At 44.9% G+C, this 19,580-nt stretch overlaps 2 protein-coding genes across 8 annotated transcripts in view; one reads left to right on the forward strand and one right to left on the reverse strand.

The window, feature by feature from the left end:
- Positions 1-5,903: 5,903 nt before the first annotated feature.
- Positions 5,904-19,580, reverse strand: part of LOC148390499 (uncharacterized) — a 56,794-nt gene continuing 43,117 nt past the window's right edge. For 3 of the 6 annotated variants that reach the window (XR_015861308.1, XR_015861304.1, XM_088389705.1), the window contains one exon: positions 5,904-8,017. Coding sequence is in view for 1 of the 6 variants with exons in the window: in XM_088389705.1 (XP_088245831.1) it covers positions 8,004-8,017 (14 nt within the window). In the remaining 5 variants the exon portion in view is untranslated. The other 3 variants (XR_015861309.1, XR_015861307.1, XR_015861305.1) reach the window with 2 other exon arrangements.
- Positions 10,134-18,211, forward strand: gata2a (GATA binding protein 2a). Of its 2 annotated transcripts, none has more exons than XM_088389704.1 (6): positions 10,134-10,286; positions 10,452-10,838; positions 11,485-12,057; positions 14,077-14,222; positions 16,431-16,556; positions 17,216-18,211. In XM_088389704.1, the coding sequence occupies exons 2-6, from the start codon at positions 10,610-10,612 to the stop codon at positions 17,513-17,515; spliced, it is 1,374 nt and encodes a 457-aa protein (XP_088245830.1). In that variant the 5' UTR covers positions 10,134-10,286; positions 10,452-10,609; the 3' UTR covers positions 17,516-18,211. The 2 variants fall into 2 exon arrangements, with proteins under 2 accessions (XP_088245830.1, XP_088245829.1); XM_088389703.1 differs by having other exon boundaries at positions 11,485-12,056; positions 14,064-14,222.

The following is a 19,580-nucleotide window of genomic DNA, read 5'->3' on the forward strand; positions in this document are numbered from 1 at the left end:
CTCTTAAGTGTATTTTGTCCAATTATGCCAAGTATAGACAACCATTTACACATTTACTACAACTAATGTGTTTTAGTAATGTAGGATGAAACTAGAGTACCTGAAGAAAACCACAAGCATGAGGACTGGATGCAAATTTACGATTCAGCAGATTAACCTCAGAACTGAGATGTGTTTAACAGAAACTACTAAAGTCTTGGCCACTGGGGGACGCCCTTGTGTTGGGTTTGTGTCCCTCTTGACACAAGTGTGTCGCATTTCATTTCGACATACTAATCAAGGCATTGATTGAATGAAAATAAGCTTTAGAATAATAAACAGGATGTGTAAGAGCACACTTTACAACACCAGAGGGGATTTCCAGCGCATTGTTCTAATAGTGTAGCAGAGTGCAGCACCTAGTAAGCCCACGGAGGTCAGTCTGAGGTCACTGCTTTCCCTCTGAGGTCATCATGGGTCCCGGCAGGTCATTTCCTGCTCCATAATAACAGGCCCCCTTCCCCTCACAATGCTAATGTTAACATTGTATGCGCATACAATAATCATTCTGAAAGTACACGGCAGGGGAAAGCAAAGACAATGTCCGTTCGCGCCGATGCTCGGTGCCGCCGAAAGGCCACACAATGGCATTTTGTTTGCGCTCCAGTGGATTTTTTGCTCTAGCGGTAGACGGTGCATGCTCATTCTCACAGCAGGAGGGTCGGCGGAACGCACGCGCACCGGTGAAGGGGATTGTCCGACAGAACACTGCGCTCACGTCTGCTTGCTGCAATGCGCCGATGCTATCGGGCCACTCTGACTTAACTGCTGGCCTCACAACTTATGAGCGGGTGCCAGCGATGATTAAAAGGAATTCAAAAGACGTTCAACCAAACTAATCATTCGGATCGCCATGAGAAATGATCCGTGTCACTGAAAATACATGTTTGAATAATAGATGAATGGAATTTATCTACAGACTTCAGTATCACTGTTATTATAGAAACAAGGGCATCCATCAAAGACAGGCTGCAAAATGTGTCTAACTGAGACCGAGTGCCAAATTGGACCAAGATGACGATTAAAAATGTCAAACTTAGGCTATTTATTGATCGATGACTTTATTACTTTTCACAATTTAAAAGTCATTTTAAATAGTGGTGAGAACTTGCAGTGGCCTTGCGCAGTCAGATTTCAAAAGCAGGACAAAATTTGTAAACATTGAATTTAAAGGGACTTAAATGATTTGTTTTCAATAAATTGCTCACACTATAGTCAAAACACAACATTCTGATAAGTATTGTGCTTAAGGGATGAGAATTAAACAGAAATTCTTCACTTTTCATTCATTTTGGCCACTCCTGCTCTGGTGACTTAAATTAACATTTCAACTGCCCTCAGGTTCACATTGGCAACAACACGTGACCACATTGTCTTTTGTTAAATATGAAACAATCCACTTAAAAGTAGCTCTTAAAGGTCATCTAACTTTTACTCAATGTGGGCCCTTTTTTCCCAGTCTTATATTTTTACTCGAGCCTGGCACAGATGCTGAGTCAGAAGTCGAGACTTTGATAAGTAGATATCAAAAGCCGCACATTAAAGCCTCAAAATTTAATACCACGGTGACTCCCTGCTTGACTGCTGCCTTTCACCTGACATTATTGACGGTGAGGCCCCTGCTTCTTCGCTCAGCCTCGTGATGATTCTAGGCCCTTTAGCATTTTTTTCACTTCCAGTCAAGTCCTCTGGTCCAGGATGTGATTACTGGTCACAGAAGAAGTGCGGTTTATCTGTTGGCGTCAGTCGAGCAAAATTCTGTTTAAACCGGAATTCATGTGCAGCACTGTATCCTGATGTGGCGTACGCGTGTTTGAGGTGGATGAGGGGGTTAGTGCAAGGTGCGGGACGACTTGGCCCATGTGGTTGAGCTGGAAGGTACCCGCATGCATGAAGCTGATTATTATCTTCCTTTCCTGAAGGGGAGTAATGATGCAGAGTGCGCTCTTTCTTTATCTGCCAGAAATAATGAATATGCAAAAAATAAAGGCAACTCTGGAGTCAAACTACATTGCAGCTGAAGCGGGTAATTCGCAAGGTTTTGGCCGCTGTGACGTGGTGGTGATTGATTACACGGGTGGGGGTGGGGGGGGATCACCTGCAGCTACTTCCTTCTTAATCTCCCTGGCTCTGAGAAAATGCCCACGAGCTCACCGAGATGCACAAAGAAAAGCAAGCGGCAGAAGTCACCAGTCAGGGAACAATATCCTGCTCAGAAGACCCTTGGCGGCACGCTCTCATAAATCACCCAGACAGAGCCGCCACCCTCACTGTCACCGTGTTATTATGTGCACACACGCTAGCTATCACGTACTCATTCAATCCAACTCGCTCCGGCATAAAAGGATGTCAACGAAGAGGGGAAATGTGAACCTACAACTTTCCCCTCCAGCACACCTAGACTGTGTTGAGTCCGCCTGGCTCATCTTAAAACGAAGGCCTTTCCTCACATTCCACAGTGACAGGCTGCCGGGATGAGAGGTCAGCGATGGCCGAAAAGCCCCGCCCCCTCAGGTACCGGCCTCCGTCGCAGGTGGCGGGTGTGATCCGCCCGCGAGGTGGCCAGAGCGAGGGTGGAGGACAATGGCGGCGTCTGTGGCCCTCATCCCCAGCTGAACGAGGCTGACAGACGCCCCCTGACAGATGCGAGGAATGAGCGTAGAGATAGAGATGGGACTTTCAAGCCGAAGCTTGAGCCTTCGGGTGCGGAGAGATGCATTCTTGTCTAGCTCGGAGGAGGCCGAGAAGGGAGGCGAGCGAGACAAGCATCAAAAGCCTGCTGCCATCTTGCCCCCAAAAGCGGATGTTTACACACTTCTACCCCGAGCTGGGCCTTTCTGCACGCAAGTCCGTGTCAACCTCTCTCTCGGTGTGGATTTGTATGGACCAGACAGTAATCCTCTTCCCTTGTCGCCCTTGTTTGCAACTGTCCACAACTCCCACTAAGACCCGCTGATCTCTGCCACATGGCGCTCCATCAAAGCAGCCACGGTCATGCCTCTCAGGGCAAGTTTGGCCGAAAAAACAAGGCAGCGCGGCTCATAGAAGTCCCTCGGTGCAGCGGATAAGCGGCAGATGAAGCCCTACTTTAGATGCTGTATCGTCTTGGATCGCATGACACTGGCAGAGCCTGTCGGGCTGCTCGGTGTTGGCGAGCGCACACGCGCACACACGCGCAAACAGACACATTTCCTACTTTCTCTATCGGACCTGAGTCTAGTGACAGGGGCACTTCCCATTAGCTGTGAGAGTGGCCCTCTCCTTCCCAGGGCAGCCAATTTCCCCTACTCCACAGCTGATAGGAAACTTTGATTGTCCACCGAGCTCACCCGAGACAAAGAGATTTTTCCTCTCGCAATCCACATATCTCGCCATCACATCTCTGCTTTGGATCTAGCCTTCTCCTATAAATCCCTTCCTCTTCATTTTTCTTGCATGAAGCAACGTTTGCAGCCTGTGGATCGGGAGTCCATCAAACTGACACTAACTACTTTGATGGCGCCGCAAGTTTCACTTTATGTGGCCACATCTGCATCCTGTGATGCAACACTCCTCCATGTGTAGGATTAATACAAAAGTTGCACAAAAACTTAGCGGTCAAACACCACACAGATATATCATCTCAAACGGGGTACGACACTTCTTTTTTTGTACAGGCGTTGTCAAAGTCTGTTAGTTCCGGAACTGTTGTTTGCAAATAGACTGCTGACTGACCTGGATGACTAACAATCTACATAGACGTAATACTATTTGTAAACCAGTTCCCAAATAGCATATTATTCGAGAGAGCGCAAAAGAAAATGGTGGCCCATTGAGAATAGTAAATATAATTTACAACATGATAAATGGGTTTTAGAAATAAATTTGAGCATATCATTCCATCCATTCTTGGAGGAGAACCAGTTTAACACTTTCTTTGAATATCACTCTTCTAATCCTTGCAGAATCACCGCGGAGCACGTAAAAGGTTGTCAGGTTGAGCTATCGAGTGACCTGAAAAAGCAAAAGGGCCATAAGACTGCGAGCGAGGCGTCTAAACATGTGGCGAGCGCCAACAGGAAACATCTCGCTCCCTCTCTCGCCGCCCAAATGCTGACCCACTATGAGAACACACTTCCTGTCAGAGCTCCTTTAACTTCCCGTGCAGCCACCGGGAATCCCAGATGGAACATTCCAGCTGTGCAATAGTCGCACACCCATTTTGGGGCGCGCTTCATTGTTATGAGGCCTAAATGGCTTGATCCCTCATGGACATCTTTGCATAAAGTGCACTGGAATCAATCTCACACTTGGCTGCTTTTTGCAGGTGCTGTTGCGTCCTTTTCGCGCTAGAGGTCGCTACATAACAGTTAATTTGCTCCAGCAGTGGGTTGGGCGCTTGAGCTGAAATATCAACGGGCTCCTCTTTCTGCTCTGTCAACTTTCAAGTCCACGGACACGCGCGGCACTTTTAGTCTAATTTCATCAAATAAAATGAAGCGCACATGCAATGTTTATAAATGTAGGTTTGTGCTGGGGCCATGTAGCGAGAAGAGGGGAGGGGGAAAAAAAGCAGGTTTGGTGACTTTGCGTCTGACCTTTTCGGAAAAGCTAATCCCGCGCTATAATAGACTCCAGGGCCGATATGGAAAACTGCTGCACCGTTATCTCGGTTGTCTAGGAGACCATCAGCGCACCACCGGGGCTGCTGGAGATGCCACGGTATTAAAAGGTGTGTGTGCGAGTGTGTGCATGCGCCGTGTGTATGTTGAAGGCAAGAAAATATCTTTTTTCATAAGTGTCACTCATAAATAGTGCATTACATCTCATGCTATATTATGAACGCGGAGTGTTTGGTTCCCAGGAAGCATTTTATACGATTTTAAACGTAGTGTAGAGTGAAAAGATCACATTTGAGAACGGTGAATGGGAGTGTCCTACACACAGCTCATTGAGCGCCTGACATCAATTAAAGGATTTGGTAGAGGAGTAAATTGAAGCAGACAGTGTGTGATGACACGCGGAATGGAAAATAGATCAACTGACCAAAGTAAATATTTTCAAGGGCGATAACTTTCATAAATAGCCTAGTCGTGCAGTTATAATTAAAATATAGCCTAGCTCATACATCTCATTTTGGAGGGATTTTGTGCCTCCAAACACGCACGCAGAGTGAAAAGGTGAACCGAAATTCAAAAACCGAGATGGGACTAATCAGGGAGATAGGCATCATATCACCGTGATGTATATTTAATATAGCTTATATTGATATGTTAAGTGTGTGTGTACAGATGACCCGGCCAATAAACGCCAAATGCAGCTTATATTGGCTGCACAGCTCGCATCCGTGTAAATATTTCTCATTCTCTGCGCCTATCTGTCTCTATCGACCTACACGATCTCCCCCCGCACACAAATGATGCATTAGATGCATTCAATGTATTTGTTGTGCAAGTTTGAAAAGGCGGCGATAATCTGGGAGCGAGAGATAAGGAACACCAATTTATTCAGCAGCACTTTGGACCCCCGCTTCCAGCCTCGGTCGGTGCTGACACCCCCAGCAGTTTGCTGATAACGATTAGGCCATTTATTATCTTCACAGGGAACAAAGATTGCGTGGTGCCCATGAAATATTACCCGTGGTAATAATCAGAAGGAGGGGAAGAAGAAGAAGAAGAGCCCTGGCATCTGACGCAGTGCATATACTATTTGAGTCATATCAGAAGGAAAGAGGCGCACATTATTATTATTATTATTATTATTATTGTTATTATTATTAATAATAATTTGTCATTATATGTAAATTATGAGCTCTCGGATCATTGCTCTGCATGGTGAGTTTAAACCCAGAAACAAAAGCATTTAATTCAATCGAAACTCACATTTATTTTTTTGTTCCCTTTTCTGTCTGAGCCTTTCAGCCTTTCTTTCGCCTGTTTTGTGAGCGTGTGCACTCTGGGGAGCACAAGCCCGGCATGAAGGGCTCGCGAGGCTTGCGGGGCTGCCTGCATGGCTCCTCTTTTTGCACCTGCCCTGCATCAGCGACGCGCACGAGCGCAGGTCGCGTGCAGGAGATTTGAGGGGCTTTGCATGTTTTACAAAAGTTGGGAGATGCTGTGGCATATAAAACACACATCCACACACACACACACGAGGAGGGAGGGACAACCGTCTTTCTTATTTAACACGGCGGGCGGATCTCTAACCAAAAATGGGAACAACATAATTTTATTTTCACCCCAAAAATAATAAACATGATACAATTTTGTGGGTTTTTCTTGTGTGTGGGATGGAGAGTTACTTTTCAATTAAGATCTAAAAGTTTGTCAAGACAGTCTGTTCAGTCAAAATATTACTTTTGTCCATAATTTGAAAGACCACCATTAGGACATAATTGGCTTCGTTGAGTTCAGAAATATACAATTGAATAAAGTTATTTTACTTTTAAAAATTGCGTCGCGTACACCACGAAACAAAAATGTCACAAGAATTGGTTGCACTGCGCCAATTGTTCTGCCTGCATGGCGTTGCTGGTGGAGAAAGAATTTGTCGTGAGTAAACAACTTTGATCATTGTGTGTATTCCGAACGTGTAAGCAAACCTAATAATATAATAAAATTAATGAGGAAAAAAAGGTAACAGATACATTACTTTGAAAAAATAAAAATAAAACAAAGAAACGAGACACAAGTTCACATTCTCAGGAGGAGGACGACGTCGTTGCAAAGTTATCTGTCGGATTAATTCAGTGGGGGAATTTTTTTTTTTTTTAAAAAAGTCCCAAAACGCACCTGATGATGTGTCAGTAGCGAATCAACACGACCACTAACTCGCACATTCTCGCGAGATCTAAATACAAAAATCTGTCACACCTTCGGATTGCAATAAATTCCTCCATTCCAGCCTTTTTGTGGTGCGGCTATCGGCACATTTCTTAGCCAAACATATTGATTAGTAAAGCGATCAAAGCTGAACGTTTTTGTTTTTAGGCAACTGGTCGTCGGGTGAGTATCCCTTTAAATGTCACTTTGCTTCCCTTTTCAGATTACTGCAAGTGGAACTGAGGATGCAAAGCTGTCAGGTGGAGGTCGAGAGGATGTTCCCTTCACTGCCTGCATTTTTTTTTTTCTAAAAAGGATGCCGAATGCTGCTTCCTTGCATCAGTGCCTGTGAGCCTACCTAATTGTATGGACGCACAAGTTTGTGCTGCTATTATTGAGCCTGCAAAGCCAGCGTGCACAGAAGAGCGCCAGACCGAGCGCACATACTGTCTCGATTTCACACTCGCACTAGCCGCATGCATATATATTTAAGCACGTAAACACAACTACTCCGCAGCCGATTCGATTCAAAGCTACAATTACATTTACTCCAGTGCAGCTCTTGGAAAGAAACGTCTCCCAGTAGACCGCGAGTTTGTTTCTTTTTGATGACATATGACGGAGAGAAGAGCCTGAAGCAGTGAGTGGGTGAGTCTGTCTCGTTGTGGGGCCATTTCGGCGTTTATAAAGTCTTTTTATAAATTTATGATCAAATAAAACGTTTACCTTGTTTGATATTTTTGCTTTGTGTGTGTGTGTGTGTGGGTGTGTGTATATATATATAAATAAATAAATTTATAGTACAATTATATATATACATTATTGTACTTTAAATATCAAAATACAAAGTACTGTACTGTATGTTATTTGTGGATCGTGTAATAATGTATACATTATACTTTCCAGAATAAAAATAACACTATAAATCATAATAGTAGTGTAGACACATGTTGCCTCGGGCTTTGCTCAAACCAAAAATAGTCATCATGAAAGGAATGACTGTATCATCATCCAGATATTAATGATGACAAAATCTCCAATTGTTACGCTTCACATTGCATAACGAGAGCTGTGGCCAGCTTTCATGAGTAGAACATGAGAGGCTGCGGGGAGAATAACAGCATGTTGTCACTCCTTCTACTGTCTGCACGCTTGTAGAATGCCTCAACCTGACAAGTCTGTGAAAAGAAAGAAAAAAAGCGAAAAATGACAAGAAGCTCGCTCTCCAAAGGTATTTCAAGTTCAATGCATTCGGAACTAGTAATAGTATGACGGTGAGCTGACAGATTCCTCATAGCACCACCCAGGCCTCATTCACGGCAGATAGATGCTCTTGTGACTGGGTGCTGGTGGCTCCAAAGCCCCTGGGTGCCCCGGCTCCATCTAATTAGGCGTGAGGAAAGGGGACAATAATGCTTCAGCTGCTCTGTGTCATTCTCCTCTCTCTCTGCCTCTGCTTATCTTCACAAGCCCCACATGGCCCCCACATGCCCCCCCCCTCTAGCTAAACACACACAAAGAGTGCACACTTTTGAACAGTCACACACCTCCACTCTGGATAATGATGGATGACTGTGCCCAATGGGAGCAAACAGGTAGATAAAGACGATCCCATTTAATAATAATACCAATGTGGATGGGAATGATAATCTTGTTGTTCATTAGTGGCTGTGGCGATACAGTTGTTACACACACACACACACACACACTTTGCATCCCTTGCATAACATGCCAGGATAGCATCCCTCAGTGAAACAATGCTACTATGTCCTTGACAAAGACCCCCGTCCACACAATCACTTCACCCTCAACTCGTCTTTTGTTCTAGCGCAGATACAAATGGGATTAATGAAGGTAGAAATGACAGAGGGCTAAATCCTGCTGAGTAATCCATTTGGCAAACATGACAACGACAATGGGAATGCAGCAGCATGTCTGACGCTCCCTCCCTGGAAGGCCTCATTTAAGACATTGAGAGTGCTGCGGCTCTTTCTTCCCGGCAAGCAGAGCATTATAATTCACTCGTTTAGAAGTGGGAGTGCATTTAAACATGCCGGCTCCTCACTCCACCTGTCAGTGTGGCCTGGCCCGGTGGAATGTGAGTTATTCAGGTGGTCACTATTCTATACTAATTTGTTGGTTTTTAGGGGTTGACAAGCTCTTAGGGCTGAGCTCATCAACTACCTCCCTCTGGCAACATGCCAGTGATTTAAGGACTGTGTGCTGACTGACACACACACAGGCACGTTGATTGTTGCACGGTCGTTAGGGAAAAAAGGGGGTCTTTTACCTGAAGAATTTGTCAAAGTATCACAATCATCCCCCCAGTCCCATTCTGCGTGATCACGTGACGTCAAACTCCGGCGTCAGCGTGGCGCGAACCATTCTATACTACCTTCCAAATTATTCCGTCAATCAAATGTCCCGCCACTTTAATGAAATAAATAGAAAAACAAATTATACGAGTTGCAGACATTGCGGTGCATACTGTTTTTTGTTTCTTTCCACTATAACGTGCATTTGATTAGTGTGGGTAAAACCAGGCAGGCCCTTAAATCGTTTGTTTCATTTGTTTGGAGTGTTTTGAATGGGGCCCTTATGGAGACACTTCGATGATCAGCATATAGGCGAAACCTTGCGCCCATCCCTGGTGCCAGACGCAGAGAAAAGGACGCCATTAGTATGCAAACGGTGTTTGATAGCCCAGTCGCCCCAGACAAAAAAAACCCCTCTGTTTTCACAAGTGGAATGCTCTGCTACTAATTAAAGACAATTAGACGCTGCGAACAATGGGCCAGAATGTGGGGTCATAAATCGACTCCTCCTCTTATTGGTTTTAGAGGTGCTAAACATTTGCATAACAGCGGCATACCAAAACAACACGCACAATTATCGCCCGCTTTGTATGACTCATTCAGCAATTGACATGATTAGATTTCTGCAAGTGGGTGTGAAATCTATCAAGATTCCTTTAAGTGGTGCGTTCATTGACGGCTTCAATAAGGTATGGAGTCGAATTTGCGTGGAATTACATTTTCTAAATAATCATATTAGAGGGATCAGCGGGTTGTGCGGGAGCGGTGTTGAATGTGCGACTTTTAAGCGCTAAAAAACGATTATCGGCGGCCGATTGCGTCCTCATTGTGAAGCTTGCCGAGAGACTGGAGATATTACGCTGCTGATTGAGAAGTCTTTCATTGGCATCGAGAAAGAAAGAAAGAAAGAAAGAAAAGGCAGAGAGGAGCCTGGATGCTGCGAGCCAATTGCGGCAGTGAGGCTCGCGATTGGGCTGCAGCACAAAGCCCCGCCCCCGCGCGGCTTGATATGGGAATTTACTGGCGCCAGCCGCATCAGTCCGCGCCACATCTCATTAATGATCCCGAGCGGTGCGCGGATCAGGAGGCTGACAAGTCCAAACTGCAGTCAGCTGATCGAAAACTGCAACAGGTTAGAGAGACGCAAGAGATATTTGTCGTTTCATTTTCGAAAGGGGGAAACGGCGCTCATTTTCTCTCTTAATCTACAAGCGCGTAATGCATCTTCTGTTCCATCGTTAGCCATCTATTTTTGTGCGCTTTGATTTTTAATAACGTGATTTCTTTTTTTTTGTAGGTGAAACGTAGTCGAGCTGGAGAAAAAGGAAGACCGCATTGTTTGAGGATTCTTTTTTTCTGCATTGAATAAACTCGTTCAAGACTTTCACAGTGGACGCAAACAATATTTATCAGGAGGATTAAACTTTCAGTGGACGGCAATCTAGTGTCTCAGCCATGGAGGTCGCAGCGGCAGATCAGTCCCGGTGGATGGCGCACCATCATGCCGTACTCAATGGCCAACACCCGGACTCGCACCATCACGGCCTGAGCCACAACTACATGGAGCCCATGGCGCCTTTGCTGCCACAAGAAGAAGTAGACATGTTTCTGAATCACTTGGACTCTCAGGGGAACCCCTACTACACCAACTCTCGGGCCAGGGTCACCTACAGCCAAGCGCACGGTAAGATGCGCAACTTTTGGGAATTATACAGATGCCTGGGGGAATGTGGGGAAGAAAATATATTTAGAAAATGTATTTTTAGGAGATGCTATTAAGGGTTGTCTTTTAAAATGTTATTCTATAGCGGGGGAAAAAAACCCGAATAATAAATCATGAATGTAAGCAATTCGGCCCAAAAGTCGGCGGTGACATTTGCGTGTATATTCAGCAACATAAAAGGAATTTCTATGACAGCAGGAGGAAAGGGAAGTGTGTCATTTAACCCCTCTGTGCTGGGGCAGGAGTTTGTGAGGGGGGAGAGAGAGAGGCACTTCCCGGATATAAAATAAAAACCGCAAAATTACTAATAACAATCGTTACTCCGAGAAGTGCACGCGATGTAAAGATACCGGCCTGAAGGGGAGACGCGCTGTGCTTCGAACGCGTAAAAGAGCATTTTGTGTTTTATTCCACTGAGTGTGCGTCTTCTGCATGTCACGATAATTTGGTAGCAGGACAAATATTCGATTTTCTTTCAATCATTTTGACGCAGGGAAATTTTGACCGTTAACTTTGGCTAATTGTGATAATTTATAGGGTATTTTAAGATTTCGTTTGGACGCATTTCGTCAAACAACAAATATGAGTAAGCTGTCTGCGATTTCAGCCCGCCTCACTGGGAATCAGGTCTGCCGACCACACCTCATCCACAGCCCTGGCATTCCTTGGCTGGACCCCGGGAAGGCAGCCCTGTCCGCCGCGCACCACCATAACGCATGGGCGGTGGGCCACTTCAGCAAACCCAGCCTGCACCCCACCAGCTCCGGCTATCCTTGTAGCAGCAACACCGGCACTGCTCCGGTGTCTTCGCTCACTCCGGCCACCCACTCCAGCCCGCACCTCTACAGTTTCCCCCCCACCCCGCCGAAAGACGTGTCCCCGGACCCCGGGCCCACATCGCCCACCTCCACGTCGACCCGAATGGACGAGAAGGAGTCCCTCAAATATCAAGTGTCGCTGACGGACGGCATGAAGATGGAGAGCTGCAGCCCTCTGCGCGGCGGCCTGGCGTCCATGAACGGCCAGGGCCCGGCCACGCATCACCCGATTCCCACGTACCCGGCCTACCCTCTGCATACACCCCACGAGTACAGCGGCAGTCTTTTCCACCCCGGCAGCCTGCTTGGCTCGTCGTCCAGCTTCACGACGAAATGCAAAAGCAAAGCCCGGTCGAGCTCAGGTGAGTCTCTTTATTACATTCAGCTCGTTTACACAAATTTTGGGTTTCAGTGCACGGTTAAAATTGTAAAAAAAAAAAAATATTGCTTCGAAAAATACCTTTTAAAACGGAATAAAGTGAGACAAAAATACCAAGCATATAATTCAGTGACACACACTTTCCCTCGCAGAACCTCGTGCAATTGAAAAAAAAATGCTAATCTTTTTCGATGTGAAATTGTTAAAATTTCAAATTAAATATGTACACACAAAACATATAATGGAGTATTCAGTATGCTGATATTTTTTAAATTTGGCAACATGTATCAGCGTTAACAAACGGGATCATCTTGCCCCAAAGGCATGCACACAGGCAAAAACGCAAAATCTCAACAAAAGACATTTCGACAATATTTTATGAAATTGGAATATTTAAAAATATATACATATATATATTTCCAAGCCTGCACTTGAGAGCTTGATGCGTTTTGCAACAATGCGGTCAATTAGTAGGCGTTGTGTAACAAAATGCACGTCTTGAGCGTGACACTTGAGCAGATATTTGCTGGTCGTGCTACGAGCTTGTTTTGGTTTTAACGTGCCCTCCATTGCACTTAAAAACTAAGGAGTCACGACGCCCTGGCTCCTGCCATATCCTGTATACCTTCGAGTGAACAAATCACGACTTCCACCCCTCCCCACAGCCTCCCCATGCTAACAAAGAACAGGCGACAGAGCCCCGCTGTTTGTGTGCTTACAAAAAAAAAAAAAAAATGCGGAGTCGAGAAAGACCGCAGCATGGCAGCGGCGCTATCATCTTTTCTGTATTACACAATCATGATGAACATGCATTTGTTTACTGAACGCTACAATGTTATTTGCAGCAAGCAGATCATTTATTTGCACAATTAGCTAAATTAACACACAATAAATGCTTTATACATTTATTGTGTGATCATCTAACTTGTCACTATTAGATTTTTTTTTTAAAAAAAGTGCCCTCCTCATACCCAGGCGATGCTGCCACTCAGACCATCTGACTGATGTGAGCTTTTATAGGTAAAAAATGTTGTCTTGTGACATTTTAATAAGAGCTAGCTCATAATCGGGAACACATCGGAGGTGGCATTAAAAGGCGCTTATCAGTTAAAGTGGATGTCCAGTGCGGGTAAATGTTGATTGACTGCTGTACAAAATGCCACACTGACATTTCAGCTGTCGACACGTATACCTTACTGTGGCTTCCTGTTGAATTAGCCTAAAAAAAAAAAACTCCTCTCCATCTGCCTTTTTTTCACAGCTTTCATCTTCTCATTTTTAATTTCAACACTAAATGTTGCGTAAGACGTCAGCGCTTGCTGATGAATATTTCCAGCTCTAATGACCCATCTTAATGGGCTCGCCGGACTTGCGAAAGACTCGAGAAGTAGACGGGGGAGCTACAAAAAGAACCGTGGCGCATTTCAAAGGGAACAAGGTTTTTCGCTCCATTGTGAAGCGAAAGGGTGGGACGTTGGGTGTCGCTGGTATTATATTAGTAATAATGAGGTCGTACTCTAGGGATAGGGGGATACTTGAATTAGAAGAACAGTTGAGCAATAGGCCATTTGAAGTCAACTGCTATATGAGAAGGAGAGCAAAGGAGAAAAGCGTGTTTAGCGTCAGGTTTAACCGAAAGACAATAGTTCCTCCCAACAGTGGCCATTAACACGTTTACGTACTAACATTTCTTATCTCGGGAGTCCCCTCGGCAGATGAAGTCCTGTGCTGTATTTTTCTCGTTCTTGACACCTCTTGACATATTCGGACTGGGCTTCCCCTCCCTGCATCAGTTTACATCGCTCTCCATGACTAAGTTAATTACACACATATGCAGTGTGATATGAACACGTCACGAGACCCAGGCTGACTTCTGGGTCACTTGGGTCCGCTGAAGTCACCCTGTCCATCAGCAGTGAACAGCCGCCATTGTGTGGTTGCCCAATTGATACATGTTTAATTATATAAAATTTCTTCTTGTCCCCTCTTGAATTATATGCAGAGGGCCGTGAATGTGTAAATTGCGGTGCCACGTCCACTCCACTATGGCGGCGGGATGGTACCGGCCACTACCTGTGCAACGCCTGCGGACTGTACCACAAGATGAACGGCCAGAACCGACCCCTCATCAAGCCCAAACGTAGACTGGTGAGTCCCACTCGTATGTCCGAAGGACCTCAAATATGAGCAAAAAGCAGATGCCGTCGACACAATTGCAGGAAAGTTATATTTTCCCTATCATCTTCCTGGAATTGTTTGTCCCTCTCACCCCCTGATGATCCACCTACATGGCTCGTTACAATACTGCTACTATTGCTATTGTTCCTGCTATCATTATTGCTGCTACTTCTGATACTGTTACTGATAGCAATGCCCATGTTGCTTTCGTTAACACCACGTTGGAGTAAATGACAGTATGCACATGGCCGTGGAGCTATCACAATGGTGTGGCAAATATAATTTTGAAAAACACAAAAAAGGATTATTACTGGATTTGAAAAGGCAAATAGTAAATTTAGAAAGTAATCATGTGTGATTAGTAACAAAGGTGGAAAATATGTTGAATTAATAATGAAACAAAAAAAATGCCTGCTTTTTAATTTTATTCCTTCCTATGAATTATGATACACTGTAAAAAAAAATCCCAACTTGGATTAGTTTGTAATTTAAGTCGGAACAGCTTTAAAAATATTTTTTTTTACTACTAAGGCAACATTTTTGGCTAGCACAACAAAGCAAGCAAGTTGTTTGCTTCAAACTATTTTCAGAATTGGTTATCCTGTTTATCTTTAAGTTGGGGAGGACAATAAAAGGCACAATATTAAACTCTAAGTAGAATGTAAACTCCATTTTCTTTCTTGTCAAATGCGGGAAAGGCGATTTTCACAACTCAAAATTACTAACGTCAAATATTAATCAAAGTTTGTTGCCCTGAAGTTACGAATTAACATGTGAGCTGTGTCCAACTTGATTAAATGAGCTGTACGGCACATTGTTTCCATCAAATTCCCCCCCCCACACACACAAACACACTGTGGCATTTTGTGATGACAAAATTCCTTGAGGTAGCCTTCCTAGTCAAAAAGTCCATTCCATTTTCCATTGGGCCGGCTGCAGCCTTTTGCATTTCCAACTCAAGTGTTTGTCAGAGCCGTGTTCAAAGGGGCATCCAGTTGTTTCCTATCCGGATATCTGCCCGGCCCAGATAAGGAAGTCAGGCTCCCGGCTGTTTCCGCTTTCACCCAGCACGCTGCATTCTCTCTGGCCAGACTGACATATACTGTAAAGAGATTATCGCAACACTAGAGGAGCCGCTTATGCGCTCCGAAGAGATGGACCGAGAGGGGCGGGGATTGGAAAATACACGGATTTATGCTCTTCTCGTGTTTATCATTCTGCGTGCACAACCGGGATGTTCGGCTTTCTTAAAATGTTGACTTGATTGTATTATTTCGCATAAGAATGAATCGGAATGCCGTCGGTTGGTACATGGACAGAAATACTCGCACCTGGGTTAGATTTAAAAAGGGGGAAAAAAAAGGATGCTTCGCTAACACAGCACCCGCAGGGTTCTTGCATGTAAAGTTAATGTTTCTTATTATGTGTGTAGAATTGATCTGCAATGGACACGGCAGTCTAATGCCAGGTGGGGGCTGTGGGTTTTGTGTGGCTCGCTTTCCAGCATATTTGCTTACAAGATACTAAGAATTTTCGACAGTGACAATTTTTTTGTACCAATCCTGTATATCTTGACAATTTTTGGGGGAGCTTAAAACACCATTCAAGTTGGAATAACTTTTACATTATGGATATGGTGGCAACAATTTTAGTTAGCACAACAAACAACAAGTTGTTTTCTCCAAAACAATTTGCTGGGATGTTTATACTTGTATCTTTAAGTTGTAGGACATAAAAGGCGCAATTAGTTCTGCAACTTCTTATTTCAGACAAATCCTCAATCGCAACTTCTTATTGTTTTGTTAAAAATAAGCGAAAGCCAATTTTCACAAGAAAAAAAAATGAGTTGAACTGTCCAGCTAAGAATTAGACCCAAATTTGTTGCCTAGACATTTTTATTTAACTTTTTTTGCAGTGATGTGAATGATCTATTATTCACGTTTAATTCTTCTGCTTTTAAAAATAAATCTTGCAAAAATTAGCTTTGTATCTAATTTAAAAGAAACTTTACGAGCCTTCAAAAGTAATCATTATATTTCATTAGACTTTGTTTTTTGTAACAACAAAAAAGCCAGGAAGGTTTTTATTTGTGACTAGCCGGAATATTCATTGTGCTACATCGTCAACAAGTGAGTATGTTTGAACTGATGATTGAAGGCATTTTCTCTTTTCCGGCAGTCCGCCGCTCGACGTGCAGGCACCTGCTGCGCTAACTGCCAGACCACCACCACCACCCTGTGGAGGCGCAATGGGAACGGAGACCCTGTGTGCAACGCCTGCGGCCTTTACTTCAAACTGCACAACGTAAGTAGCCCCCCAAAAATACACAGTGCACCGTTCGGGAGGGGAGGGGAGAGGGGGGGTGTCGTTAACTGGTCAAGTGGGCGGACAGCTTGTATCGATTTAGGAGCGGAGAAAGTGTGAGCGTGGAGCAAAGCCAGCTCGCCCTGTCGAGCAGAACCCACTGGCCGTCCTCCTTTTTTTTTTTTTTTATTATTAATCCATCGTTGTTTCAATGGGGGGCGTTCCTCCCCTGAGAGGCTGCGGGGTGGGACCGTCATTCAGTCTAACGGCGTCGGTTACATTGACGAGGATTTGTCTGAGGCTGCTCCTTTCAGATCCAGCCAGGCCCTCATCCTCATGTATTCAAATTGAGCAAGACCACTGTTTGCTTTTGAATTAAACAAAAGCCAAACGCTCCCCCGACTCACCTTCTAATTCAACTATAGTTTATGCAAAACAGCTGCTCATTATTTATAGCATACCGGTTTGAATTAGGCATTTGAGTGCGCTGAAAGGAAAAGCGATGTGAGCCGATTCCTTGAAAAAATACATGCAGGGGTCCAGAAATTTGGAAGTAAAAAAAAAAAAAAAAAAAAAAGCACAATTAAAATGCGGTATTCGTGACGTGTGTGCAGCTTTTTTGTCCGGGCCGTGTAGCGCTAATGTGCCGCTCCCCGCAGGTCAACAGACCTTTGACGATGAAGAAAGAAGGCATCCAGACGCGTAACCGCAAGATGTCGAGCAAGTCCAAGAGGAACAAGCGATCCGGCGACGGCTTCGAAGAGCTGACCAAGTGCATGCAGGACAAGGCCTCTCCCTTTGGCGCTGCCCCCGGCCTCACCAGCCACATGACCCACATGGGTCACTTAACCCCCTTCAGCCACTCGGGACACATGCTGCCGACACCCACGCCCATTCACCCTTCATTCGGCCCCCCCCACCACACCAACCGCTCGCCGGTTTGGGCAGAGCCCCACTGAACTTCTTTCTCTGTTTGAGCCACCGCGTTGCCACGAACAGTCAAGGCCCACCCTCCCTCACGAGAAGCCACAAACCGAGCAGACTTTTACAGCGGTCGGACCCGAGCGGCGCTCAGTCGGACTTGATAACTGCAGTTTAGTCGGAAAACCACGAGGAGCGGGACTCTGTGAGGAGTTTTGCGTCTTCTCGCTTGTCGTTCTTTCCGCTCACTGTGGTACCCGCCTCTCCTCAGTCATCGACGGAGGGCTCCAAAGGTTGTCCCCCCCCCCATCTCCTTATATGCGCTCCCTCTCGACGCTTCAGTGCTGGAAATGAAGGCCTGGCTGGACATAAGCGGCAACATGGCCAAACACACAAAGCTGTGCTCTCGTCACATGCTGGATTGTGCACCAACACACTCCTTTTTAATAATGGCCTTTCATGGGGAATACAAGACAGTAAATAGAGTGTTTATAAATGCTTAATTGCTATTATGGTTGTTATATTTGATGTTATAATTATTGCTACGATAATTTATTTTCACTCTTTAAGCTTTTGTCAAAGACATATTGGAAAGTGTTTTGAGTTTGATTTCATGCTGATGACGCAAAAGGAAAACACTGACTTATAGATAAAAATTCCCCCGAGCTGTACGTTTTTATCATTTTTCCATCTCACAAAAAGTGACGAAAATAAAGTTTAATACTTAAAAGATATATCACCGCTTTCTTAAATGTGGTCTGCCGCTTTTTTTTTTTTTTAAACCTGCGTTTTCAGCACAGCTCTCCTTGGGGGGGGGGGGACCCCAAGGAACGCGTTCTTTGCAATAGGAGAGTACATTTTAATTGCACATCCACTACAGTAGGTGGCAGCCATGCTCTCATTGGCAGAATATAAAGAGACTATTAGATCTAAGATATCATTTGGGTTTTTTGGGGGGGTATGCACAAAACCTCAAATCACATTTGTGATATTTTAGCGGACTTATTGAGAAATAACGGTTTGAATAAACTGTTGCCGCTGAGTCATTCGATTTTCAGTGGAGAGTTGGAGGGGCTTGAAATATATTCTCCTTCCTGAAGGGGGGGTAAATAAAATGCGTACATTTTTACGCTTCTAAACCTCAATGAAGGTGATACACAAGACAACAAGTTGTCTCAACGCAAACCCATCAAAGTGGCTAAACAAAGAGCAAAGAAGGCTTCATTCTTAAAATCATAAGTGATATCCTATGTGTCAAAGGGAAGCTCTGTGACCCCCAAAGCGTGGAAATGGGTTGGTCAGGCTCCTCCTCAATCTATGATGGCGCGTTGTTAAGAGAAGGCGTCTTTGTGGAACTGGGCCCCAGGCTGGTCCATTAGGCAGACTCCAAAAACATGAGCACATGCTGGAATATGCAAAGCCCAGGTAGCGCACACTATACACTCCAATTTGCGCCGACAAATACTGAGTCATGAGAAAAGTTCAGCGGGAGTCTCTGTGTCTCCCTTTGCTGGCTGCCGGCTTTCTTGGCGAGGGTGATTGGAGTGAGAGGAAGGACAGCGGGTCTTTAGCGGGATGGAGAAGAGGAAGGAAAGGCAATCAGGCGACCTGAGCAAACACGTGGGGGTCTGCTCTGACCGTTTACTCACAGATGTGCACGCAGCTGAGGCTGCCAGGAAGCAGGCGTCGACTGTTTCTCCCTCATCTCATCCTTTTTTCTTTCTCGTTGTTTGTTTTGTTCATGTTTTTCCACTCTCCCTCATTGCTTTCTTTTGTACTTTTGAGTTGGCAACGCTTCTCTACTTCTCTATTTTTGTTAGTATCCCCCCCCCACCACCACCCCCTCGCCCCTCCTCTCTCATTTGGAAGATTACAGTCAAATAACGGGCTGAAGAGATTTTGAGCAGAGCCAACCATTAATGAGAGCTCGATTAGGGACAATTAAAGGTCATCGTCATTGAGTTTAGTGTGCCCTCGCACACTCGAGAGACAAACTGACCGATTAAAGAGTCTAAACAAAAAGTTGACCATTACCCCTCATTGAACTCTCCACCCCACTCACATCTGCTGCAGAGGTTGTTCTGCTGGGGTTTCCCACAGGCT

Source organism: Syngnathus floridae, chromosome 11, assembly GCF_059516105.1.
Source record: "Syngnathus floridae isolate MCC-2025c chromosome 11, RoL_Sflo_1.0, whole genome shotgun sequence".
Classification (NCBI taxonomy): Eukaryota; Metazoa; Chordata; class Actinopteri; order Syngnathiformes; family Syngnathidae; genus Syngnathus; species Syngnathus floridae.